Source organism: Sorex araneus, chromosome 1 (genome assembly GCF_027595985.1).
Source record: "Sorex araneus isolate mSorAra2 chromosome 1, mSorAra2.pri, whole genome shotgun sequence".
NCBI lineage: Eukaryota > Metazoa > Chordata > Mammalia > Eulipotyphla > Soricidae > Sorex > Sorex araneus.
Window position 1 is genome coordinate 139,583,018 of NC_073302.1, and position 21,897 is coordinate 139,604,914.

General features: G+C 41.4%; 1 protein-coding gene across 5 annotated transcripts in view; it reads right to left on the minus strand.

The window, feature by feature from the left end:
* PDE4D (phosphodiesterase 4D) overlaps window positions 1–21,897 on the minus strand; it is a 764,958-nt gene that overhangs the window by 46,593 nt on the left and 696,468 nt on the right. For 4 of the 5 annotated variants that reach the window (XM_004608453.2, XM_004608458.3, XM_004608457.2 and 1 more), the window contains one exon: window positions 6,430–6,542. In XM_004608453.2, coding sequence (XP_004608510.1) covers window positions 6,430–6,542 — 113 coding nt within the window. Of the gene's footprint in view, window positions 1–6,429; window positions 6,543–6,628; window positions 7,375–21,897 lie in introns of those variants that run through there. The other variant, XM_004608460.2, reaches the window with a different exon arrangement.

Consider the following 21,897-nt stretch of genomic DNA (forward strand, 5'->3'; position numbering starts at 1 on the left):
ATATGAAAACACATAATTTCCTATATTTGAAAACAGGGGATTTAAGTTAAAAATTCAGCATAGAACAGATATAAATATACATAAGGAAAAAATATCTGATCAACACTAATTTGTACCACTTATTACAGAGTAAAAATATGCCTTTTTCCTAAGATATAGTATGTTCTTACATTGCTTAATGGGCACTGGGGAAGGAATGGGTACTCGAGCATCATAAGACTGAAACACAAGCACGGAAGTTTGTAAATCTGTTACTGTACCTCATGGTGATTAATAAAAAATTTTTTTTAACTATTTTAAATATAAAATTACATGTAATTTAACACCTAGTGTATGCTTATAAATCTAAGCTTCACATTATATGCAATGCTCACATTATACATTATATCCAATGCTCAATCATTTGCCTATTTATTTTTTTCCTTTATTATCCCCTAAACTAGTCCACACTGGTGGCAATAGCAGATTCTATATATTTTAAGGATCAATTTTAAATCATGCTATTAACAGCATTTTATATCTGCCATGTATTTGTGTCTGAAGTCACAACTACTATCTATGTGATATCATATAAATCTCAAATAGAACAAAAGCATTATCTCTTTAGCTATCTGGGAATAATGGTTCAGTTAACCAATTTAAAACATTGGGAAAAATACTAGTTTAACTTGCCCAAGCCTTCAGTTGTGAAATAGGTCCATGATGCTATTAGACAAAAGTTTTTACTCTTCTATAAATTAAATTGAAATGTTATTAACTGAAAGCAGTTTCTTTTGTAATACTGATTTACTGAATTATAAAAACTAGGGGCGATAGTTCAATGGGCTGAGCGCATGTTGTTCCTCTAAGTACTGCCAGGATCCTAATGCACAAAGCTAAGAGTAACTCCCAAGCACCATCAAGTGTGGCCCCAAAACAAAGAATTACAAAATTAGAAGTTTTTGCTGACTGAACAACAAGGCTATTTAAGCTTTTAATAACTAAATACCACTACAGGAACTGAACTGAGGACAACTGTGACAAATTTAGATTTGTTTTAATTCTCAGTGGTTTATTAAATTGTGTAATTTATTAAGGCAAAGGCTTTCCTATTTAAAGAAACAAAAATTTCCGTTAAAAGTATTTCCCGATGATAACTTAAAAGTAAAGGTAGTATCTGTTTTCTAACAGTTATCATAAAATCAGTTCTCATAATCCTTTGTATTAACTTTAAGATAGTATGTATGTATGTGTGTATATCACTGTATCACTGTCATCCCGCTGTTCATCGATTTACTGGAGCGGGTGCCAGTAACATCTCCATTCATCCCAGCCCTGAGATTTTAGCAGCTACTCTTCCTTCCCAATGATTGGAGGCTCTTTCAGGGTCAGGGGAATGAGACCTGTTATTGCTACTGTTTTTGGCATATCGAATACGCCATGGGGAGCTTGCTAGGCTCTGCCGTAAGGGTGGGATACTCTCGGTAGCTTGCTGGGCTCTCTGAGAGGCATATATATATAGTCTTTCCCTCTATGATTTTATGGAAAATGGGTAGGGAGTGTCTTATGAAGTGTCCAGGAATATTTTCACTCATGTGTGAGGCTCAGCCCGAGCCTGTGGAAAGCGTCCTAGAGCTGGCGGCAACTACCAGGGCTGGGTCCCTTGGGGCAGGGAGGGCTCTGTATGGATGTGTATATATAAACATATATACACACATAGTACATACATAAAGCAGTGTCAAATCAACTTTAAGTAGGGAGAAAACTGAAAGTATCAGTTTGAGTTTCTATAGTTATGAAAGACACATTTCTTACAAACTTTTTTGTTGTTGGAAGCTTCGTTCCCAGTTTAGTCTTGAAAAAAAAACAAACAAAAAAACCACTTATTCTTTAGACTTATCAAATTATCTCTTTTAGGGTGCGGGGGCATAGCCTTACTTCTTGCAGGTTTAGGGGACCATATGAGGTGCTGGGAATCCAAGCAAACGCTTTACCTGCTGCATTCATTCTAGCCCTGAATGTCAATTATTTCTTAATTAATTCTCTTATTACTAGGTCAGTATGTTTTAGTATTTTAATGTAGAAAATGGTAATGCTATTTGAATGCTCTAAAATTGTTTTTCCCAATCAGCTTGTTTCCCTAAGAAAGCTAACATTTATTTCTGTTCTGAGTTATCCTGTATTTGCATAATGCTAAAATATCTTAAAATTGTTTGCCACTTTTTCATGAGCTCTTTATACTCATTCGGACAGCCCTTTTGCCCCCAGAAAGTCTCTGCAGTCATAGAAAAGGCTATTTCCTCTTATGTATGCATTGACCATTAGAAAGCAGCAGGGGGAGCATGCAGTAGAAACACTGAGAAAGAGCAAATAGGGAAGCAATTTAGGAGGGGGAAAAAAAGAGGCAACACGAACATTATAGGGATGTTTGTGGAAAAAACAAGAAAGACATTAAGTTCTACAAAGAAATCATGACTAAATTCACAGACCCAGCCTATATAAGTCTGGAATGACAAAAGGAAAACTGTCAGTCTTTCAGAAGAATGCATGCACCTGAAATTCAAGACTGACTTTATATCTTCAATGGAAACCAACAGTCTCAGAAATTCCCCAAACTAGAGAGGAGAAACAAATTAACATAAAAAATGTCAAGTATATGTGAAAATAGAGGTATAATCACTACTGGTCCTATTTTCTTCTTCAAATGTAACTGCACTGAAAGCCCAGGAACTGCATTATTAGGTCACGAGGAAAGTGAAGCTCTAGGATTCCATAGCATAATTCCTGAAAACCTCTGAGACTGAGGCACCTGGCCTGCTGTACTTACATCCTAAACTCACTTCCCACAAGACAAAGGTGACCAAAAGCTCCATGAAGACATTCTGCTTTTGAAACAGTACAGAGGATCTCTTAGTTTTCTAAAATCTGGACAAAGGGATGGAACAGCATCCAATCCTCCCCACACTCTCATATTACACTAAACATTTCCTAACAATATATGCTGCTTTCAGTTTTGGTTTAAAAAAGAAATTTTAAAAAATCCTATTTCACTCTTCTTTCTGAATTTTTTAAACTGCAATTTAAAAAAGTAAATTTCTAATAACAACTTCAAAAACTTTATATAAAAGTTTATACTTTATATAATTTCAGCATTTTAATAGCAGAAATATGCACTAAAGATACTTAACCTATAAAAATTATAAAAATCCACAGAACTTAATATCAGGTGTAATTTATAACTGAACAGTTAAAAAAGAACAATTTATTTTGGCCAAGTGACCACTGACTAAATTTTGACTTATATCCCAAATACTAATAACAAGTGCTCTACTACTAACAGAGAGTGTTTAACGGATACTTTAAATACTTTCTTACAAACTCCTATATACAGACCTTTTAAAAGAGTATTTTGTCTGTTTTATGCTAATAAAACAGAGAAGTTGAAAAAAATTGTTGTCATTGGTCTACTGTTAATCAGCAAGCACATATTAAAATCAGGATTGAACTTCTAGTCTCTCTGGCTCCAAAGATTTAAGACCTTAACAAAATCTCCTTCAACTGTAGCAGTGAGGTTCCAAAAGAAATCTATCCAAATCTCTGGCGGATTAATACCATCAATATTGCCCATTACAATTAAGTACATAACAATAGCAATTAGGAATCAGTTGCTTCTAAAGCATCAGTTAAAAGTTAATAAGTTTAGATTTCTTTTATTAAGATTTTAAAAAGCATCTGTTAACAAAATATGTTAAGTAGGTTTGAGGAATCAATTTTTTCCTAACATACAGATCCATCTCCATGATATTGGCCATTTAAAAATCCAGTTTCTTCCTCGTATTTATTAATTTTTACCTATGAGGTTACACCGGGCCAGAGTGAACTCAAGGGGAAGAACGCATGCTTCACATGCAGGAATCCCAGATCAGTCCTTGGCACCACATGGTCCCCAACAGGACCAGGACTAACTAACCCCAGAGCACAGACCAGGGGTAGCCCAGGGTACTGCTTGGATTTGGCCCCAAGACCAAAAATGAAAATTAAGAGAATACCCTGAAAATAATTGGTTACTTCAAATAAGTACACATAAAAGACTAACTGGTAATAAAACCAAACAGCAAAGTTTCAGGCTTATTCATTCATACTGAAGATATCAAATAATCTTGAACATGTGATTCAAGCTGTAACATTTCCAGTTCAGACTTAGGTTCTGCATCACTCACAGGGCCTTCAGATCAGCTGCTCCAACCAGTTTATAGCTCTTGAGGATGTGACTTCTTTGTGCCCTTGTTTTCAAGCCCATGGCTAACTTTACAATCTTAAAGTTGTCAAGAGTTCCCCCCAGCCTCTCTCTAATCCCTTTTCACCTGAAACAAGTCACATGAGCTTAGCTCTCATTTGAAAATGAATGGGTTAAGATGATGAGTTTAGACATTGAAAATTTAAGCAACAGCTTAAACTGAGTTGAATTCAACTTGTTGAGCTGAATATTAAAGTTTTATCAATAATTTTCAACTATAAAACATCAACAAAGCTAGAAAATCTAAATTTTTAAAGTCTTTTCTCATTTAACCTGCATTACTTCAATGAAACAACTCCACAATTAATATTAAACATAAATTAACTGTACATCCAACCTGTAGGGCTTTAGTGAAGTTTTTAAAATTCCAGTCTTAATGCTTTTAAAATAATTTTTGAGCAATTAATGGGCATCTTTATGTCTAAAGAGTGGATACATTACTTGACCACTGAATTCACTTAACAGTACATCACTCTACTTCATGTGTATTTTTCCAATTAAAACACAAGTCTCATCAGTAAGATAGACTCAGGAAAAGTAATAGCTGCCCAAGCTCACAAACTAGTGCTAAAACATATTGCGACCATAAGCAACACTATGCTTGCACGACCTCTTGAGGTTGCTTCCAGGTCACCCTTCTCTTTACCACACAGAATTAACCAGAAAACTAAGCACTGAAGAATGAACCCAATTGAGCATGATCTACTGCTATTATGAATTAAACTGTAAAAGAATTTACAATTTCCATTCTTCAATGAACTAAGAATTTGATAGCCAAATGAGAACAAAGGCACATGATACCACAGGAGCAAAAAAGAGCAGTCACTGGTACTTAGGATGAGAAACCATTCAAGAAAATGACAATTAGCAAAAACAAAACAAACAAAACAATTTTGATAGTGTACCAATAGGTAGGTCAATGCACTCAAGGCAATCAAGGCAATGCCTGCAGGCACCGAAAGGCCTTTTGCTAAATTTAAAGTCAACTCTTCACTTAAATAACGTTATCTACAAAACTACTGTTAACAGACCCTAGGCTGATAATCTTCAGTGTTTATTTTTTAAATCTGGGGGTGGTTATGGATTAAAAACCGCAGTTAACTTTAAAAACTAAAAGTACCACTACTTGAAAGATATGTTGCACATAGATTAACAGTAAAATGGTTCACTTTGCTGACCTGAAAATAGGTAGCCAAAAATAAATAAATATCTTCGCAGCAACCAACTGTTAGTAACTGCCCACAGAAAGTTACTAGTCCTCCCTGGAGGAATCCCTTAGCCATCTGCCTCCAACAAGGACGTGCCTCTTTTCCTACCCCCACGCCAATAAGTCATTAAAAACATACATAATCCCAGTTATTTCCTTACATAACTAAAATCAAAAGGTACAGGGATTCCACAGAACACAGCAAAACTGACAAGACTCTACCTTGTTAAGGCTGCGTCAGGCTGAAGGTTATTGCTCAGCCCTCAAAATTCCATTAGCCAACCAGACGGCCCTTTGGCACAGGAGGGCACAAAACAGCCCACTCTGAAGCATCACTGGCACGAAATGACCTCAGAAAACTGGCCTTTCTCTCCCAGATTCACGGAAATAAAGGTCCTCATCACAGTGACCCTCGACCCTCGGCTGACGTTCTCTGTCGGACACGCACGGCCAAGTTCAGAGGGGGCCCTTGACACCTGGATAAATGAAGGTTATGAGGTCCAAGTGCTGAGCTGGAGCGCGGTGGGGAAGCGACCCCCCTCCGGCCACTCTCATTTCCAACCGGGAATCCCAAGAAAGACCCCTGCAACTGCCAACACAACCGACTGGGTTTCTGCAGCAAGGGCAAAGTGTCATTTACGAGACGGTCCTCCTCCCACCGCCAGGCCCACTCCTTCCTTGGGTTCTGGGACCCGTGCAATCAAACTAAGTCAAAGTTGCTTTTTGCAAACCGTTTTAAATCTATCCGGTGTCCACGCCGACGAACGAGGCAAGGCACCGAACCAAGAACCTCCTGATTGGGATGGGGGCCAGAAGCGCCTCTGGGCTGCTTCGATCTCCTTCCCCATGCATTTGCAATCCACTTCCCAATCGACTATCCGGGGCCACCGGGACTCCGCCACTGTCCCGGCGCGAGGGCTGGGGGGCGCGGGGAGGCGGGACTCACCTTGTTGGAGGCCATCTCACTGACGGAGTGCCTGGTCTGCAGGGTCTCTAGCTGGTCCAGACACCAGTCCAGCTCCTCCAGGGTCTCGCTGGCCAGTTTCTGGTAGGCCTCCTCTGCGAAGAGAGAGGGAAAGGGGGTCTCAGTTCGCAAGCGCTTCACGGGGCCACCAGCGAGTTCCAAGGGGTCCATGGTGCCGTACCCCGCCATGCTCGGATGCTCGGCGCCCGCACATGACGGCGGCTCCTTCATATTGCCGAGCCCGGCACCGCGCGGGGGACCGGGGCTGTGCTCGCGGGGCGGCCCGGGCACGCCGTCTCCAGCTTGGCGTCTCAGTCCAGGTAGCCGGGGCGGGCGCGCAAGTGGCCCGGGCCAACTTTTTCTTTTTTTTTTTTTTTCTTTTTTTTCCTTTTCCACGTGGGCACCGACGGCCAACGCACGAGGTGCCTCCGGGCCGGTGCGGCGGGAGCTTTGAGTCGCGGGGGCCGAGAGCCGGCCCAGGGGGTGGCGCGCGCGCACGCCCCGGAGCCCGCCCCGCGGAGGGAGCGGCCGGGTCGTCCCCCCCCTCCGGGCTGCTGGATGGCTCGAGTTTCCCCGGCGCGCCCGCCCGCCCGCCGAGCCCGGTGCCCGGCGGCTCCTCGAAACGGGAATGAATCAGCCGGCGGCGCGGCCACCGCGTTTCCTGTTTTCTTTCTTAGGGCGTCGCGCGGCGGCGGCCGCTGCGCCGCTCCATCGCCGCGGCTTTCCGGGAACACTCCCCCTCACGCCCCTCACGGCCCCGGCCCGCCCGAGTCGCGTCAGGCCCCGCCGCCTCCGCCCGGGCACCCCCCGCAGCGGCACAGCCCGGGTGGCCGCTCGCTGGGGCGGCCGTGAAGCGGGTGGGTCTGTGGGGGCTCGGCGGGGTGTCTGGGTGGAGCAGAGTCGCGGAAAACCCGGCGTGGAGCACCCGCCCGCCTGCCCGCCTGCCCGCCCGCCCGCCTGGGGTCGCGGTCGCCGCCGCCGCCGCCGCGGAGCCTCTGGCGGGACCCGGCGCGCACGCGCGCGCGGCCGCGCACCTGCCCCGCGGGGACCCCCCTGGGCGCCCCGCCGAACCGCGGCCCCTCCACCCGCGGCCGCCGCCTCCCGGAGAAGGGCGACGCCCACCGGGCCACCGAGGACCCACGCGACCCTAGGCGGCGTGCGGGATTTGAGGGTGGGACGCTTCGAGGGCTTTAGCCTTTACCTACTTCCAGACCGCAGGGGTGTGGGAACAAAAGCATTTCTAGGAAGACCAGAGGGTCGCGATCCGGCCAACGCCCGGTGAAGTTCCAGACTTGGACCTTTCGCGGAGGTCAGACAGTCGCAAATAAAACCAACTCGACCCTGCCAAGGTTTGGAACGCTTTCGAGTTCACGGATCTGACCTCAGGCTGAAGGGTCTGAGGAGGTACCTTGAGAGGTGCAATGACCCGACAGCACCACATGGTCTGGACAGTGTACACACGTCCTGTGAACGTGCACACTTGGTCCGTGCAACGCCATATGCGAGACGAGGGTGGTTTGATGGTGCCAAGGAACGTCTGGAGGGTGTTTGTGGGAAAAAGGTCAAAGGGCTCCCGTGGAAGCCGGTTCTACTTAAAAGCCGATCCCAGGGAAGCCGGGATCAAGCGTGCTCATCACCTACCGGCTGCTACACGTAAGGAGAAGCGACACCTTTCGAGAAAGGAATCAAAATCAAACCTGAACTCGTGGGGTCCGTCTTATAAAACTTTTGTTACGGTCGATGCGAAAGAATACACTTAGCGGGAAGGCCTCCGTGAGATGTTGCCTTTTGTTTCCAATCTTTTGGTATTGGAAAAGAAATTCAGCCCATGTAATTGAGACTTCATAAATGACCAGTGTCTCGACTAAGAGTTTCGTGCATGGAATCTCAGAGTCCTGGGGTTTTCCAGATATGTTTTTTTTTTAAAAAAAAATCAAATTTGTAAAAGTTAGAATAACTTTCAGAGGATTTGTTCCCCGTGACACATTGCTACTGGAACTGTTAATTCACTCTGAGGACTCTAGATTAAATTTTGCCCCTTTCATTGACACTTCTTTTTTTCTGAGCCAGTCTCTGTAAATATGTACTTAAGGTGAACAAATAACTGCTTAAATAAACCTTACCAGGTGAATTACAAGGTGTAAGTTTGGAGTATTTTTCTTCCAACAAACAGCTGCCTTAAAGATCATTTTAGGGGCTGGAGTGATAGCACAGCGGGTAGGGCGTTTGCCTTGCACGGCGCGGATCCGGGTTCGATTCCCAGCATCCCATATGGTCCCCTGAACACCACCAGGAATAATTCCTGAGTGCAGAGCCAGGAGTAAGCTGTGCATCGCCGGGTGTGACCCAAAAAGCAAAAAAAAAAAAAAAAAAAGATAATTTTAAATAGCGTAAAATGTTTATTTGCATAGCCACTCTTTCGCTGATTAAAAAATATAAAAATATTAAATGCTTGTTATAAAAATTGAAACATTACATAAAAATGTAACATAGAAAGCCCCTTCTAGTACCACCCCCTCCAGATTACAAACAGTAATTAAGCCTGACTCTAGAACATTTTTTCATTTTCTTTTAATATTTCCACATGTAAGTGTAGCATTACCTAACTGTGATGATAATATATTTGCTACTCTATACTTCTCTTTTTGGCTTGGTCTCTCCCTCCACTATTTAAAATAACAATGTTGAAAATTTTATGAGGAAATTCCCTTACTTTATGTCTTTTGAGTTGACTTTAGTAGCATGTCTTATGGGTTAAAGACATGCATGACCAGTGTATATCTGCTCATTGACATCTTTTCAGTCACTGGTTACCTCCCAAAGACAGAAATCCCTTATTCATGGCTTGGCTTTCCAAGTTCCTCTCCACTACATTTCATCTCCTTCCACTGCCTGAGTTTTGGGGTGACCTCCCAGAAAGTATAGCCCTTCCCATATTCACCAACTTCTCAAAGCTCTTAAGAAATACAGACCTTCCACCTGTCAGGATGTCATGCCACCTATTATATTTCAATACTTAATTTTTGACTTTCATAGTTAGGAAAGTAACTCAAAAATGTTTTAATGCTTTAAAACATCATGCATTAAAATACAGGACTTGAGCATAAGAAGGAAGTACAGTAACAAGTACAAATCATTTCAAAAGATTTACTTTATGCCCCAAATTATGGATTAGTTATTATGTGTATTCTGTGTGCCTCCAAAATGCAGTCTGTTTATATTTCTTTGCAGTGCTGGGGATCGAACCCATGTCTCCTACATGCATCATATATACTTTACCTCTGTGCCCCATGTATCACTGTATCACTGTCATCCCGTTCGTCGATTTACTCGAGCGGGCACCAGTAACGTTTCTATAGCACTCAGCCCTGAGACTTTAGCAGCCTTCTTCACTCGTCTTTCCCATTGATTGGAGGCTCTTTCAGGGTCAGGGGAATAAAACCTATCGTTACTGTTTTGGGCATATCAAATATGCCATGGGTAGCTTGCCAGGCTCCGCCGTGTGGGCCCATGTACATATACATATATTTCAAGTTCTAATATATTGTGCATGCATTGTATAAATCTGATAAATGGGGAAAAAAGGCCATAGCACATCTATATAGTAATAAGAAACAATCAACAAAGTAAAGAACAGCTTGGTTTATAAAACTGTTGCCTAAAGAAATTATTATTAATATTTGTATAGAGCTGAGAATACTACTATTTTCCAGATTTCTAGGTTTTAAGCAATATGGCTAACCACAGCTTTTTCAAGATTATTAAAACCTAACTTTTAGGAATTTTAACCCCAAATGTTCTAAGACCACAAGCACTGACCTTTTCATCCTTACTCAAGAAACCTCAAGGTAGGACTGCCAACTATCGTTACAGGAAATTGAGTCACCACAAAAAACACACACCTAAATGCCATCAACAGCTAGCAGCATGAAAAAGAGCTGAGCAAGTTTACTTCTGGAGTTTGCCAAAAACACAGTATTCATGACTATAATATTTTTCTCCCCAGAGACTAGTATTCACAGTAGTCCCAGCTGAAATATATGAAAGCTCTTCCACTTAACTATTCCAGGTCCTGTTAAGTCAAAAAACTACAAGGAGAAAAATAACCAAACAGCATTACTGGCTAAATTCCGTAAACTCTACCAGAAAGCTTCGGAATAGCAACTGAGACATAACTAGAACCTTTGTCAGTCCCTTCCTATAGCAGTGCGCTTTTTCTTCAAGGCGCCCTTGAACTATGTAACACCCGCCGTTCTGCTCCAGATCATCTGTGAACAGACAGTACTCGAGCCGCTCAGGCTAGCACTGGGTTTCCGTCACTGTGATGCGATCAAGGGTTCCCCTGACACATGGCCTGAAATACTGCCAGGGCCTCCAAAAGATGCTGCAGCAGCAGCTTCTCTTTGCAAAGGGAAAAAAAGTCATCTCTTCACAGCCACAGCATTTGGCTGGAGGTTGAGGTCACTTCTTGTGAAATGTTTAGCCGGTTAGTCTTACCCACAACTAACAGAGGGATTGACCACCGAGTTAAAGGATTCGTGCCCCACGTGGAGCTGTGTAGATAGTGGTTTCTTTGCACTTTAAAGATTAAAGGCTTGTAAAGGTTTGACATAATTCTTTGACAGGCTGACTATTGTGAATGCAGTAAGGGAACAGAAAGCATTGCTTTAACTTTCAGTGTGTAGTTAATTTTAAAATAAATATAAATTAGAACAGCTAAATTGTTAAAAACAAAACTTTAAAGGCTACTAATAGCAAATATTAAATATATACTTTCTGTATCAATTCTTGCTTTTCCTCTTTGTTCCTAAGAATGGAGTTGATAGTGTGAAGTAAACAGAACCGAAGAGAAATGATTCTATTTCTATGTAAAACTAGTCACTCCCCAAGTTTGCTACAGTGAAAGATTCTTGCAGGTTAGCTCCAATTTTTGCTGACATTTCTTTTCCTCCATGCATGTTATCTGATGGGAAATACATGAATGAGTTGGATTCACTTTCTATGTATACATGGAACAGGTTCTAGCAGAGGTTGCCAGTGGCAAGCCAGTCCCCAATTCCAAGTGTATTTCTGCCATCAAGTTCTAGTTTGAAGTATTTAAAAATCTTATGAATATACAAAAAAGTTCTCTCAAAATTAAAAAAAAATCCTCCAAAGAGAAGATATGTGTGTAATTTTGTTAGGCTTTCCCCCCCCCCTTCTTTCTCTTCCCACTATCTAAGATATTTTTTTCTAGTGTTGCATAAGATTCTGAGTAGACATTTTTTAATGAAATAAGTACAACATTGGGTTTCTTTGACTTCTAGTCCTGTCATATTCAACAAATATTTAATTATCACTGACTATGTAAAAGGTACTTTATTTGAAACTACGTAAAAAGTTGAGTAAAAGAGAATGTCCTTTAATCAAGGAAAATCTAAAGTTCCATTTTCGGAATGATTTCATCTACAGTTCTATACAAAAATACTCTGAAAGATGGAATATGGTAGGTAGGTTATTGAAATCAGGAAAGAGGTCAATTTAAACTGGAAAGTAACAGAGGCAGAGTTGTAGAAATTAAGTACCAAAGAAGGTAAGCGAAAAGAGTAGGAAGGACTTTTAAGAGGAAACAGTTTCTTCAAGCCTAAGAGTCATGAAGGGTAATGTAAGCGCACCTATTAATAACAAAGGAGGGAATTTTTGACTACCAAGATCTGGTTGCTGGCATTCAAGAAAGACATATATAATGGTCTGGGTTAAGATAATTCTTATTTTTGATTCAAGTTTCAGTAAAACAAAATGAAAGAGAGTGTTAGACATACTCCTGTTATTAGGAATCATTTTTATTCTAGACGCGGGTTATTTGTGGGAAGGTTTCTGTTTCTATCACATACAATAAACCTTTAGGTATCACCAGTCTTGAAATCTTTATCTCTATTTCTGTAAAGCAGGAATACTTACTGAAAATAAAGAGTTTGAATAGATGATCTCTCTTGACTCTCTAGCTCTTATAATTTAGTCATTTCAAACACTGTGTTACTTGATAGGGTATCAGGTTTTGTGGTTTTTTTTTGCTTTTTGGGTCACACCCAGCGATGCTCAGGGGTCACTCCTGGCACTACACTCAGGAATTACCCCTGGCCGTGCTCAGGGGACCATATGGGATGCTGGGAATCGAACCCGGGTCGGCCACGTGCAAGGCAAACGCCTTCCCCAGTGTGCTATCACTCCAGCCCCCATAGGGTATCGGTTTTTAAGGATTGACATTTTAGCTTGACCTGAGTGAGACCAGGTATTATTATAGAGGGAATTATGGAAAAAAATGGAATTTTGTGAATTTATACCAGCTATGAATATCTCACACTTAAAATTGGGATATCTTGGGGACGGAGTGATAGTATAGTGGGTAGGGCGTTTGCCTTGCACACAGCTGACCTAGGTTCAATTCCTGGCATCCCATATGGTCCCCCAAGCACCACCAGGAGTAATTCTTGAGTGCAGAGCCAGGAGTAACCCCTGAGTACCACTGGGTGTAACCCAAAAAGAAAAATAAATTGGGATATCTTGTGAAAGAATCGTAACTGAAAGACTCAGTATATTTACACTTATTCCTACCTCTACCATATTCCCTTCTAATTCCCATGTGATCCTTTGCTCATTGTCAACTTCTATTTCTATAACTGCCACCTTCTGTTACATTCTCATTTACATATTTCTATATTGTGTAATTACTTTGTTTTGTTTGGGGATCACATTTGGTGGTGTTCAAGACTTTCTCATGGTTCTGTGCTCAAGGATCACTCCTGGTGAGACTTGAGGGACCATATGTGGTGCCAGGGATTGAACCCAAGTCGGCTGCATTGCATGGCAAATGCAATTTTTGCTTTTGGGTCACACCCGGCGATGCACGCGCCTATATGTATCATTGGCTATAAATATTAGAAATTACATTTTATAGTTAACATGGGATAAACATATAAAAGTGATCTAATGAGGTTATATAGACAGATGTCTGCAAATTGTGTATATGTAGCTTCGTTGGCTAAGACAGGTTGCTGAGGGACCAGAAAGAATAAGAGTGGCAATGGCTTTGAAAAGCCCATTGTGAAAAGGTCTTATGTTATCCTGAGCTACCTGCTCAGGCCCACTATATAATTGCTTTCTACTGGATCTCTTTGGGTTAAGTGTTTTTCACTGCAATCCTATTTATAAAGCCAGGATAATCTTTTTTAAACCCTGTTTTACCTGTGTCACTTCTTTGCTGAAGAATCCACCACATAGTGGGCTGGAGCAATAGTACAGTGGGGAGGGCATTTGCCTTACACACAGCTAACCTGATTTAATCTATGACATCCCATAGGCCCCTTCATCTTTATACTTCCCCATCACCCTAGCCTTGCCGGGAGGGATCCCTGAAGGCTAAGCCAGAAGTAAGCCCTGAGCACTGTTAGGGTGTGACCCAAAACACATTCAATAACCAGAGATATGACTGAAAGGACTAACGCACATGTTTTACTGCATGAGACCAAGGGTAGTTCCCAGCGTTCATCTAGCAATTATCCCAACACTGCCAGGGGTGGGGTCCTCCCCTCCCTAAAAATCAAACGTGCTGTACAAATGCCCTCCTTTTATGGTATTAATGCCATGCTTCTTATTCTCACAAAACTCCTTTTCACAGTTGGCTTTTCAAAGCCATTAACAGCTCTTATTCTCTCTTCTCCCTCTGCAACCAATCTTAGCCAATCTTACCACATACACAATTTGCAGGCTTCTGTCTGTAGACTATGTCTATGGACTGCAGGGATAGCACAGTGGGTATTTGCCTTGCACGTGGAGGACCGGGGTTTGATTCCTTCATCCCTCTTGGAGAGCCTGGCAAGCTACCAAGAGTATCTCGCCCTCATGGCAGAGCCTGGCAAGCTACCCATGGCATATTTGATATGCCAAAAACAGTAACAAGTCTCACAATGTAGATGTTACTGGTGCCTGCTCAAGCAAATCGATGAGCAACAGGACGACTGTGCTACAGTGTATTGCTGTCTATATAACCTTGCTAGATCACTTTTTTTTTTTTTTTTTTTTTTTGCTTTCTAGGATCACACCTGGCATTGTACAGGGGTTACTCCTGGCTCATGCACTCAGGAATTACTCCTGGCGGTGCTCAGAGAACCATATGGGATGCTGGGAATCAAACCCGGTTCGGCTGCATGCTACTGGCTGTGCTATTGCTCCAGCCCCTAGATCACTTTTATATTTGTTTTCTCTTTTAATATCAGTATAAAGAACATATTTTGACACTTATAGCCAGACAACAAACATGCCAATTAATAACCAACATGTAGAGATAATACAGGGGCTGAGATAGTACAGGGGTCAAGGCACATGCCTTGCATGTGGCTGACCCTGGTTAGGTCCCTGACACCACATGGTCCCCAAGTATCACCAGGTGCAGCTCTGGAGGCCTGAATAACATGACATCCTCAGGCTCTGGTTCTGAGCCACCAGCTGACTGAGACAGTCCCCTGGGCTTCCTGAGCACTGCTTGGGAAACATTACCCAGAAAAGAACCAATATGGAGGTTGAAGAGATTGTACAACAGATAAAGTGCTTGTCTTACATGTGGTGACCTGGGTTTGATCCCCAGCACCACAAATAGTGCAAAAGAAGTGACACATCTAAAACCTCTCCAGGAGTGATTCCTGAGCACAGAGCCAAGGGTCAATCCTGAGCACAGCTAGGTGTGTCCCCTCCCCCACCAAAGAACAATAGGAATTCTTATTTTTTAACAAATAAGAATTCTTTACAACGTCACTGTCACTGTCATCCCGTTGCTCATCGATTTGTTTGAGTGGGCACCAGTAACACCTCTCATTGAGAGACTGATTGTTACTGTTCTTGGCATATCAAATATGCACGGGTAGCATGCCAGGCTCTGCCGTGTGGGCTCTATACTCTTGGTAGTTTGCCGGGCTCTCCGAGAGGGGCAGAGGAATCAAACACAGGTCAGCCGCGTGAAAGGCGAATGTCCAACCGCTCTGCTATTGCTCCAGCTTTTACAACATAAGATTCAATAATTGGTACTGTCCTAGGTATGAATCTCTGGTTATATTCATCTCCATCATGTTTTGTGCTCAATCTATCACTTTTAACTTGATTGTCTTTTCTTTAAGAATGTCAGGAAATAATGTGACCAGAATTTAGAATAAGACATTATAATCACTATGATGTTTTACTGAAGTGAAGTGAAATTACAGTATTGGAATGAAAGTAATCGATATTATAGAAAAAGATATGGTGCAGTAATTTACAAAATAGGGTGAATATTTAGAAGAATCCAGCAGTATCCCGGTATAAAGTTTTTGAAAAAAGGCTCCTTGCCACCCTACAAGATTATAAGAATGAATTCTCCAGTAATGTAGTGGTAGTACAGCAGGTAGACACGCCTTGCATGTGGCCACCCTAGGTTTAATCCCTGGCATTTCATATGGTCTCCTGAGTCCCAATAGGAGTAATTCCTGAGTATAGAGCTAGGAGTAACCCGAGTATGACAGATGTGACCCAAAAAAATAAAAAGAACAATGAAAAAGAAAGACAAAGATATAACATGTTTAGGGGCAGCCCTGCAATTTGTGTTCATAAAACCACATTCAAGTGTGAGCCACTGGTGGTACATGCCAGCAACATTATTAAACAGGCTATATGAGTAGTTGGAGAAGAGAAATTTCTTATATCCAATTTTTGTTCTCACTTCTTATGCTATAAGTGGAGCATATGAGTCAGAAATCATGTTCACATACTAGGAAACTGCAATTGTTACGTGAGGATGTGCTATAGTCAACTTTAGAACTTGATTATATGAGATATACTTGGCTGGCTTATTTGTATATAAGATAACTCCATATACAAACCTAAGTAAAAGGAATGAGTTTTCTACTGAATTTCCAGGGAGATTAAGTTTTCAGTAAGAAAACTCTTACCCACACATGCTAGAACTCACAATCTACAGAGTTCTCTCTCTGTGGGAAGTAGTGTGACAGATTAGAAATAGCATGAATTTTTGAGTCACGCAGAATTTGAATTACAGCATTACCATTGTTCTAGTTGCATTACCATGAATTAGTCACTCACACCCATTGCATAAGTTGGGAATTTATTTTTAATGAGAAAAAATGTCAAAATGAATGTAAAATCCAAAGGGAACTTATATCTACCGAATATAGTTACTTAATCAAGAGCAATTAATATTCCAGCTCACTTTACAAGGATGTTAAAATAAGTTAATTTGTAACAAAGCACTTAGTAGAGGGGTGTGTGTAGGGGGGTTGTTGGGGGATTTGGAGGTGGTAATGGGGGGGGGGCTCTCTGTTCTCTCTCACAGGTGCTCAATGCTAAACCAATTATGCTTTTCCTTTCATCCGGTCAACCCTCAATTATTAACCAGTTCTGGCCTGAATGTGAACAAAGACTCTAGGTTCTACCACAACTAAAATGACTTCAACCTTTGCTGAGAACCACAACCTGTGTGCAACCTCGGCCATTGAAACAACTGCAGTAACAAAGAGCAGAAAGAAGGGATGGGGGGAAATAAGAATCAATTCTGTGGCAGAGGCAAAGAAAACAAAAACGTAAACAAATGGGACTACGTCAAAATATGAAGCTTCTGCACAGAAAAAAAAATCAAAAAACAAAAAGAAAAACAACCTCTCAAGCAAAGAAGAAAAAGATACTCTACTGAATGGGAGAAAGCATTTTCACACAATATGTCAAATAAGAAGCAAACATTCAAGAGCTATAAAGCATTCAAAAAGCTCAACAACAAAAAATCCAGTAACCCCATCCAAAAATATGGAGAAGAGATGAACAGACACCTCCCCAAGGAAGACATATGGATGGCCAATAAGCAAATGAAAACATGTTCCTTGCCACTTAAGATTACAGAAATCCAAATCAAAACAATGAGATCGCATTTCACACTATCGAGAGGATTGTGGAAAGAAAGAAATCCTTATTCACTGTTGTCGAGAATGTCATCGGGTTCATGCTCTATGGAAAGGAATATGGAGATTTCTCAAAAAAAGTTGGACGAGAGCTCTCATATAACCCACCAATACCACTTCTTGGAATCTACCCCCAAGTCACAAAAACATTAATTCGAAAAGGCATGTGCACATTGATGTTCACTGTAGTACTTAGTACAATAGCCAAGATATGGAAAACAATCCAAATTCCTAATTATGAATGAATGATATAGATATGTATAGCACAGCAGGAGGGGCGTTTGTCTTGCATGCGGCTGACCCAGGTCCAATTCCTCCATCCCTCTTGGAGAGCCCAGCAAGCTACTGAGAGTATCCTGCCCACATGGCAGAGCCTGGCAAGCTTCCTGTAGTATATTCGATATGCCAAAAACAGTATCAAGCCTCACAATGGAGACTTTACTGGTGCCCGCTCGAGCAAATAGATAAACAATGGATGACAGTGTTACAGTGCTATCTATAATAAAATATTATGCAGCTTTAAGAAAGGACAAAGTCATGCAATTTGCCCAACATAAATGGAACCAGAGGACAGCATGTTGAGTCAAATCAGTTGGGGGGAAAGAAAAAATAGACAGAATGATGTCTCTCTTATGTGGGATTTAAAGAAATACAGTAATTGAGAAACTAAAGGCCAAAGGCAATAGAACTAGAGAGTTGGTCATAGAACTTAGTTGGGGGTGGGGAATTGTGGAATAAGATGGACATTTGGGACTTTGGTAAAGAGAAGTAAGTACCCTTGTAGTGGGTGTCGTGTTAAAATGATGTATGCAGGTAACTACCATAAACAGTATTGTAATCACAATAAAGATTAAAAGCGGAAAAAAAGAATCAAGGCTTTAGAATAACCTTCACAAGACCACACCAAATTACAGAAAGTCACCACATATAAAAAGTACGTACAAAATATGTCATTGGTTAATGAAAGAGCACTAGTTACTCTGAGGTTACTGGATCATTCTAACATTTCTTCAAGAATGCTCAATCCACATTATTCCTGTAAGTGTCTTGGTACCAAAGACTTCTATGGCCAAAGAAATTTGGAAAATGTTGCATATGTATCGTCTTAACAGTAAATTGTAAAGGACACAAATCTACCAAAACCTAGAAGTTCTGAAGTATTAAAGGGACCTGCAATTTAGCAAGTGATACTTAAACTTCATTTGATCTTGAAACACTGTGTTTGTTTGTGTCTTCTTAACAGTGCTCAGGAGGCCACTCCTGGTGACACTCAGCCAACCAGACCAGAATGAGTGGTTCAATAAATACTAAGGCCTGAAGATGCAATATTGCTCAAACCCTTTGGTACCAGGGACCACCAGGGTCACATTTAGAGGTGCCATTAGCCCCTAAGCCATTTCCCCACCTGCTTTGAAGCATTCTTTTATAAAAAACAGAACAATTATCTCTTATAGGCTACTTTGGAAAAATTTCTTCCTGAGAGTTATTTCATGTGAAGTGAGTCTCAAAACATAAGCACGATGCATATGTTCTGTGTGTTTATATTTGAAATTTCCCTTCAGAAATATCTATTTTCTCCTCCTGAGACTATCACATACTATTGAAAAACTGTCAGACTAATCTTTTCTCCTTCCCTTCCTTCCTCTCTCTTTTCCTCCCCCACCCCCCCACAGAGAACAATTGTAAAAATCCATTTATATTTATTAAGCCTTTCTAATGTGCTCATTACTGTGAAATATAAGAACATGACAGATTCAGTGTCCTGAATCAGGAAAGGAATATATGCTGAGAAAATAACACACATGAGCAGGCTCCACCTACAAAACAATAATAGGTGACAAAGAAGTCACTCAGTTGAGGAATGCAGCTGTATTTCAGAGCAGTGAGAGGGAAGTGTGTGCTATAGTTTTTGGGTCCAGGCAGAAGATGAATGCAGATGTGGTTCTTTGACCAAGTTTGTGATTTGGATAGTTATAGAAGTAAGGAGTAACCTGGCTTGCTTTCCAGGTATACAAAATGACCAGAGCATGAATAGGTGTTACTTATTTGAGCAGTAAGTAGCCTGGAGGAAGAAAACTGTCCAAGAAGAAAATAAGAGTTAACCGGAAATATGTGGTCCTGCACAAAGGGATATCCTGTGAGTTGAATATGTATCCCTGGAGGCAAAAGTAAGAAGAGAATGAAGAAGATGAAGAATCCACTGCAGGGCTGAGAATAGTGCTCTGTAACAAAATGCGTTTATCATTTCGTGGACCAAAACTGGGTTTGATCCTTGGCACCAAGGGAAAAAAAAATTCCATTGCAATGGTCCAAATGATCAGTGATAAGAATAGCAATCTAGAGGCATCCACTGTGGAGGCTTACGGAGCTTGACAGTAGAGATAGAGACCCAGGTTGAATACTGCCTATACACCCATCTCAGGCCACATTATTTGAATATTCTGTACCTTCATTTTCTGTTTTGTAAAATCAGGCTAAAAACACATCCCTGAAAAGACTGCCTTTTCCCCAGGCCAATATTCACATCTTATTTGAATTTCAAGACTATAATAGACATTAATAGGTCTATGTCATTTTTATTTCAGTTTACATGAATGATTTGTTAAAAACTAAATAGGGAATAGAGAAGCATAACAAGAGTTAAAGCACTTCCCTGCATGTGGCCAAGCCCAGTTCAATCTCCAGTACCATACAGTCATCTGAGCATTGATGTAACTGTCCCCAACAAAGCTGTGAAAAATCCTGCCTCCCCCAAAAAGAAACCCACAAAACTTCTGAATATTTGTTAAGTCTGTTACACATAGCCAAAAACAGTAACAAGTCTCACAATGGAGACGTTACTGGTGCCCCCTTGAACAAATGGATGAGCAATGGGATGACAGTGACAGTAACATATATAACACATGGCTACATTAAAACAACCTATCTTACATCAACATTCTTTTACATCACTATATATATATATATATATATATATATATATACCTTTTTTTTTTTTTTGCATTTTAGGCCACACCTGGCGATGCACAGGGGTCACTCCTGGCTCTGCACTCAGGAATTACCTGTGGCGGTGCTCAGGGGACCATATGGGATGCTGGGAATCGAATCCAGGTCGGCTGCGTGCAAGGCAAACGTCCTACTCGCTGTGCTATCGCTCCAGCGCCTACATCACAATATTTTATAAAAATTCGGCACATAGTTTTTTGTTTCTTTATTTCTTTGTTTTGTTTGGGGGCTACACCCAGGGGTGCTCAGGGCTTATTACTGGCTGTGAGCTCAAGAATCACTCCTGGCAAAACCCCAACAACGGTAGTGAGTTGTGTGTCGAAACATGGAATGTAATCGAGATAAGGCGTAAACGAAGTGAAACATATCATGTGCAAGGGTTGGGACTGGGGAGGTGGGAGGGGGCGGCAGGTATACTGGGGGGGTTGGTGATGGAAGATGGGCACTGGTGAAGTGAAGGGTGTTTGAGAATTGTATAACCGACATAATCCTGAGAACTATGTAACCCTCCACATGGTGATTCAATAAAATTAATTTCAAAAAAAAAAAAAAAAGAATCACTCCTGGCAGGCTTGGGGGCTGGAGGTGGGGAGGGCAGGGGAAATCATATGGGATGGGGGGATCAAACCAGGGTAGGATGCATGCAAGGGAAGCACCCTAACTGCTGTACTATAACACCCAAGATATTTTATACATAGTTTTGATATTAGTAGTGATCAGCTCCTTCATTTCTCTTAAATATAATTAGCAACAGGGACCGCAGAGCAGAGCACTTGCCTTGTGCACAGCCAACACGGGTTTGATCCACTGCATTCCATACGGTGTTCCAAGCACTTTCAAGAGTAATTCTGAGTGCAGAACCAGGAGTAAGTCCTGAGCACTATTGGGTGTGATTCTAACCCCCTCAAAACACTCTCCATCAATTAGCAACAGTAACTCCTTATACTTGCTACTTTAAACATTTAAACTGCAATGGTGTTCTTTTCTTTTCTAGGGTGGTGGAGGTGGTACTGGTGCACAGAAGTACAAAACATGTCATTCATATTTTATTTTATTACCAAGACACACTTTTAAGGGAACCAGAGGGATATTACAGAAGGAAGGATGTTTGCCTTGCATGTAGCCAACCTGGGGTCAATCTCCAGGCTCCCATATGGTCCCCTGAGCATCACCAGGAGTGATTCCTTATTGCAGAGCCCAGAGTAACCCCTGCGCATCTCTGGGTGTGGCCCCACCTGCCCCCACCCACCCAAAGACAAACTTTTTAAAAGGCATTATTTTCAACAACCTGACCACTTCTTCCCACATCCTAATCTAAAAAAACTCAAATTTAATTTTCAGTACTCTAGGTTTATGCTTAAATGATGACTCCTGGATAAGAGGGAAAAAATCAGTATTTTCCTTTCCATTGTCTGAAAATATAATGACTGTCCATACTTATGTATGTGTATGCATATATATATGTTCT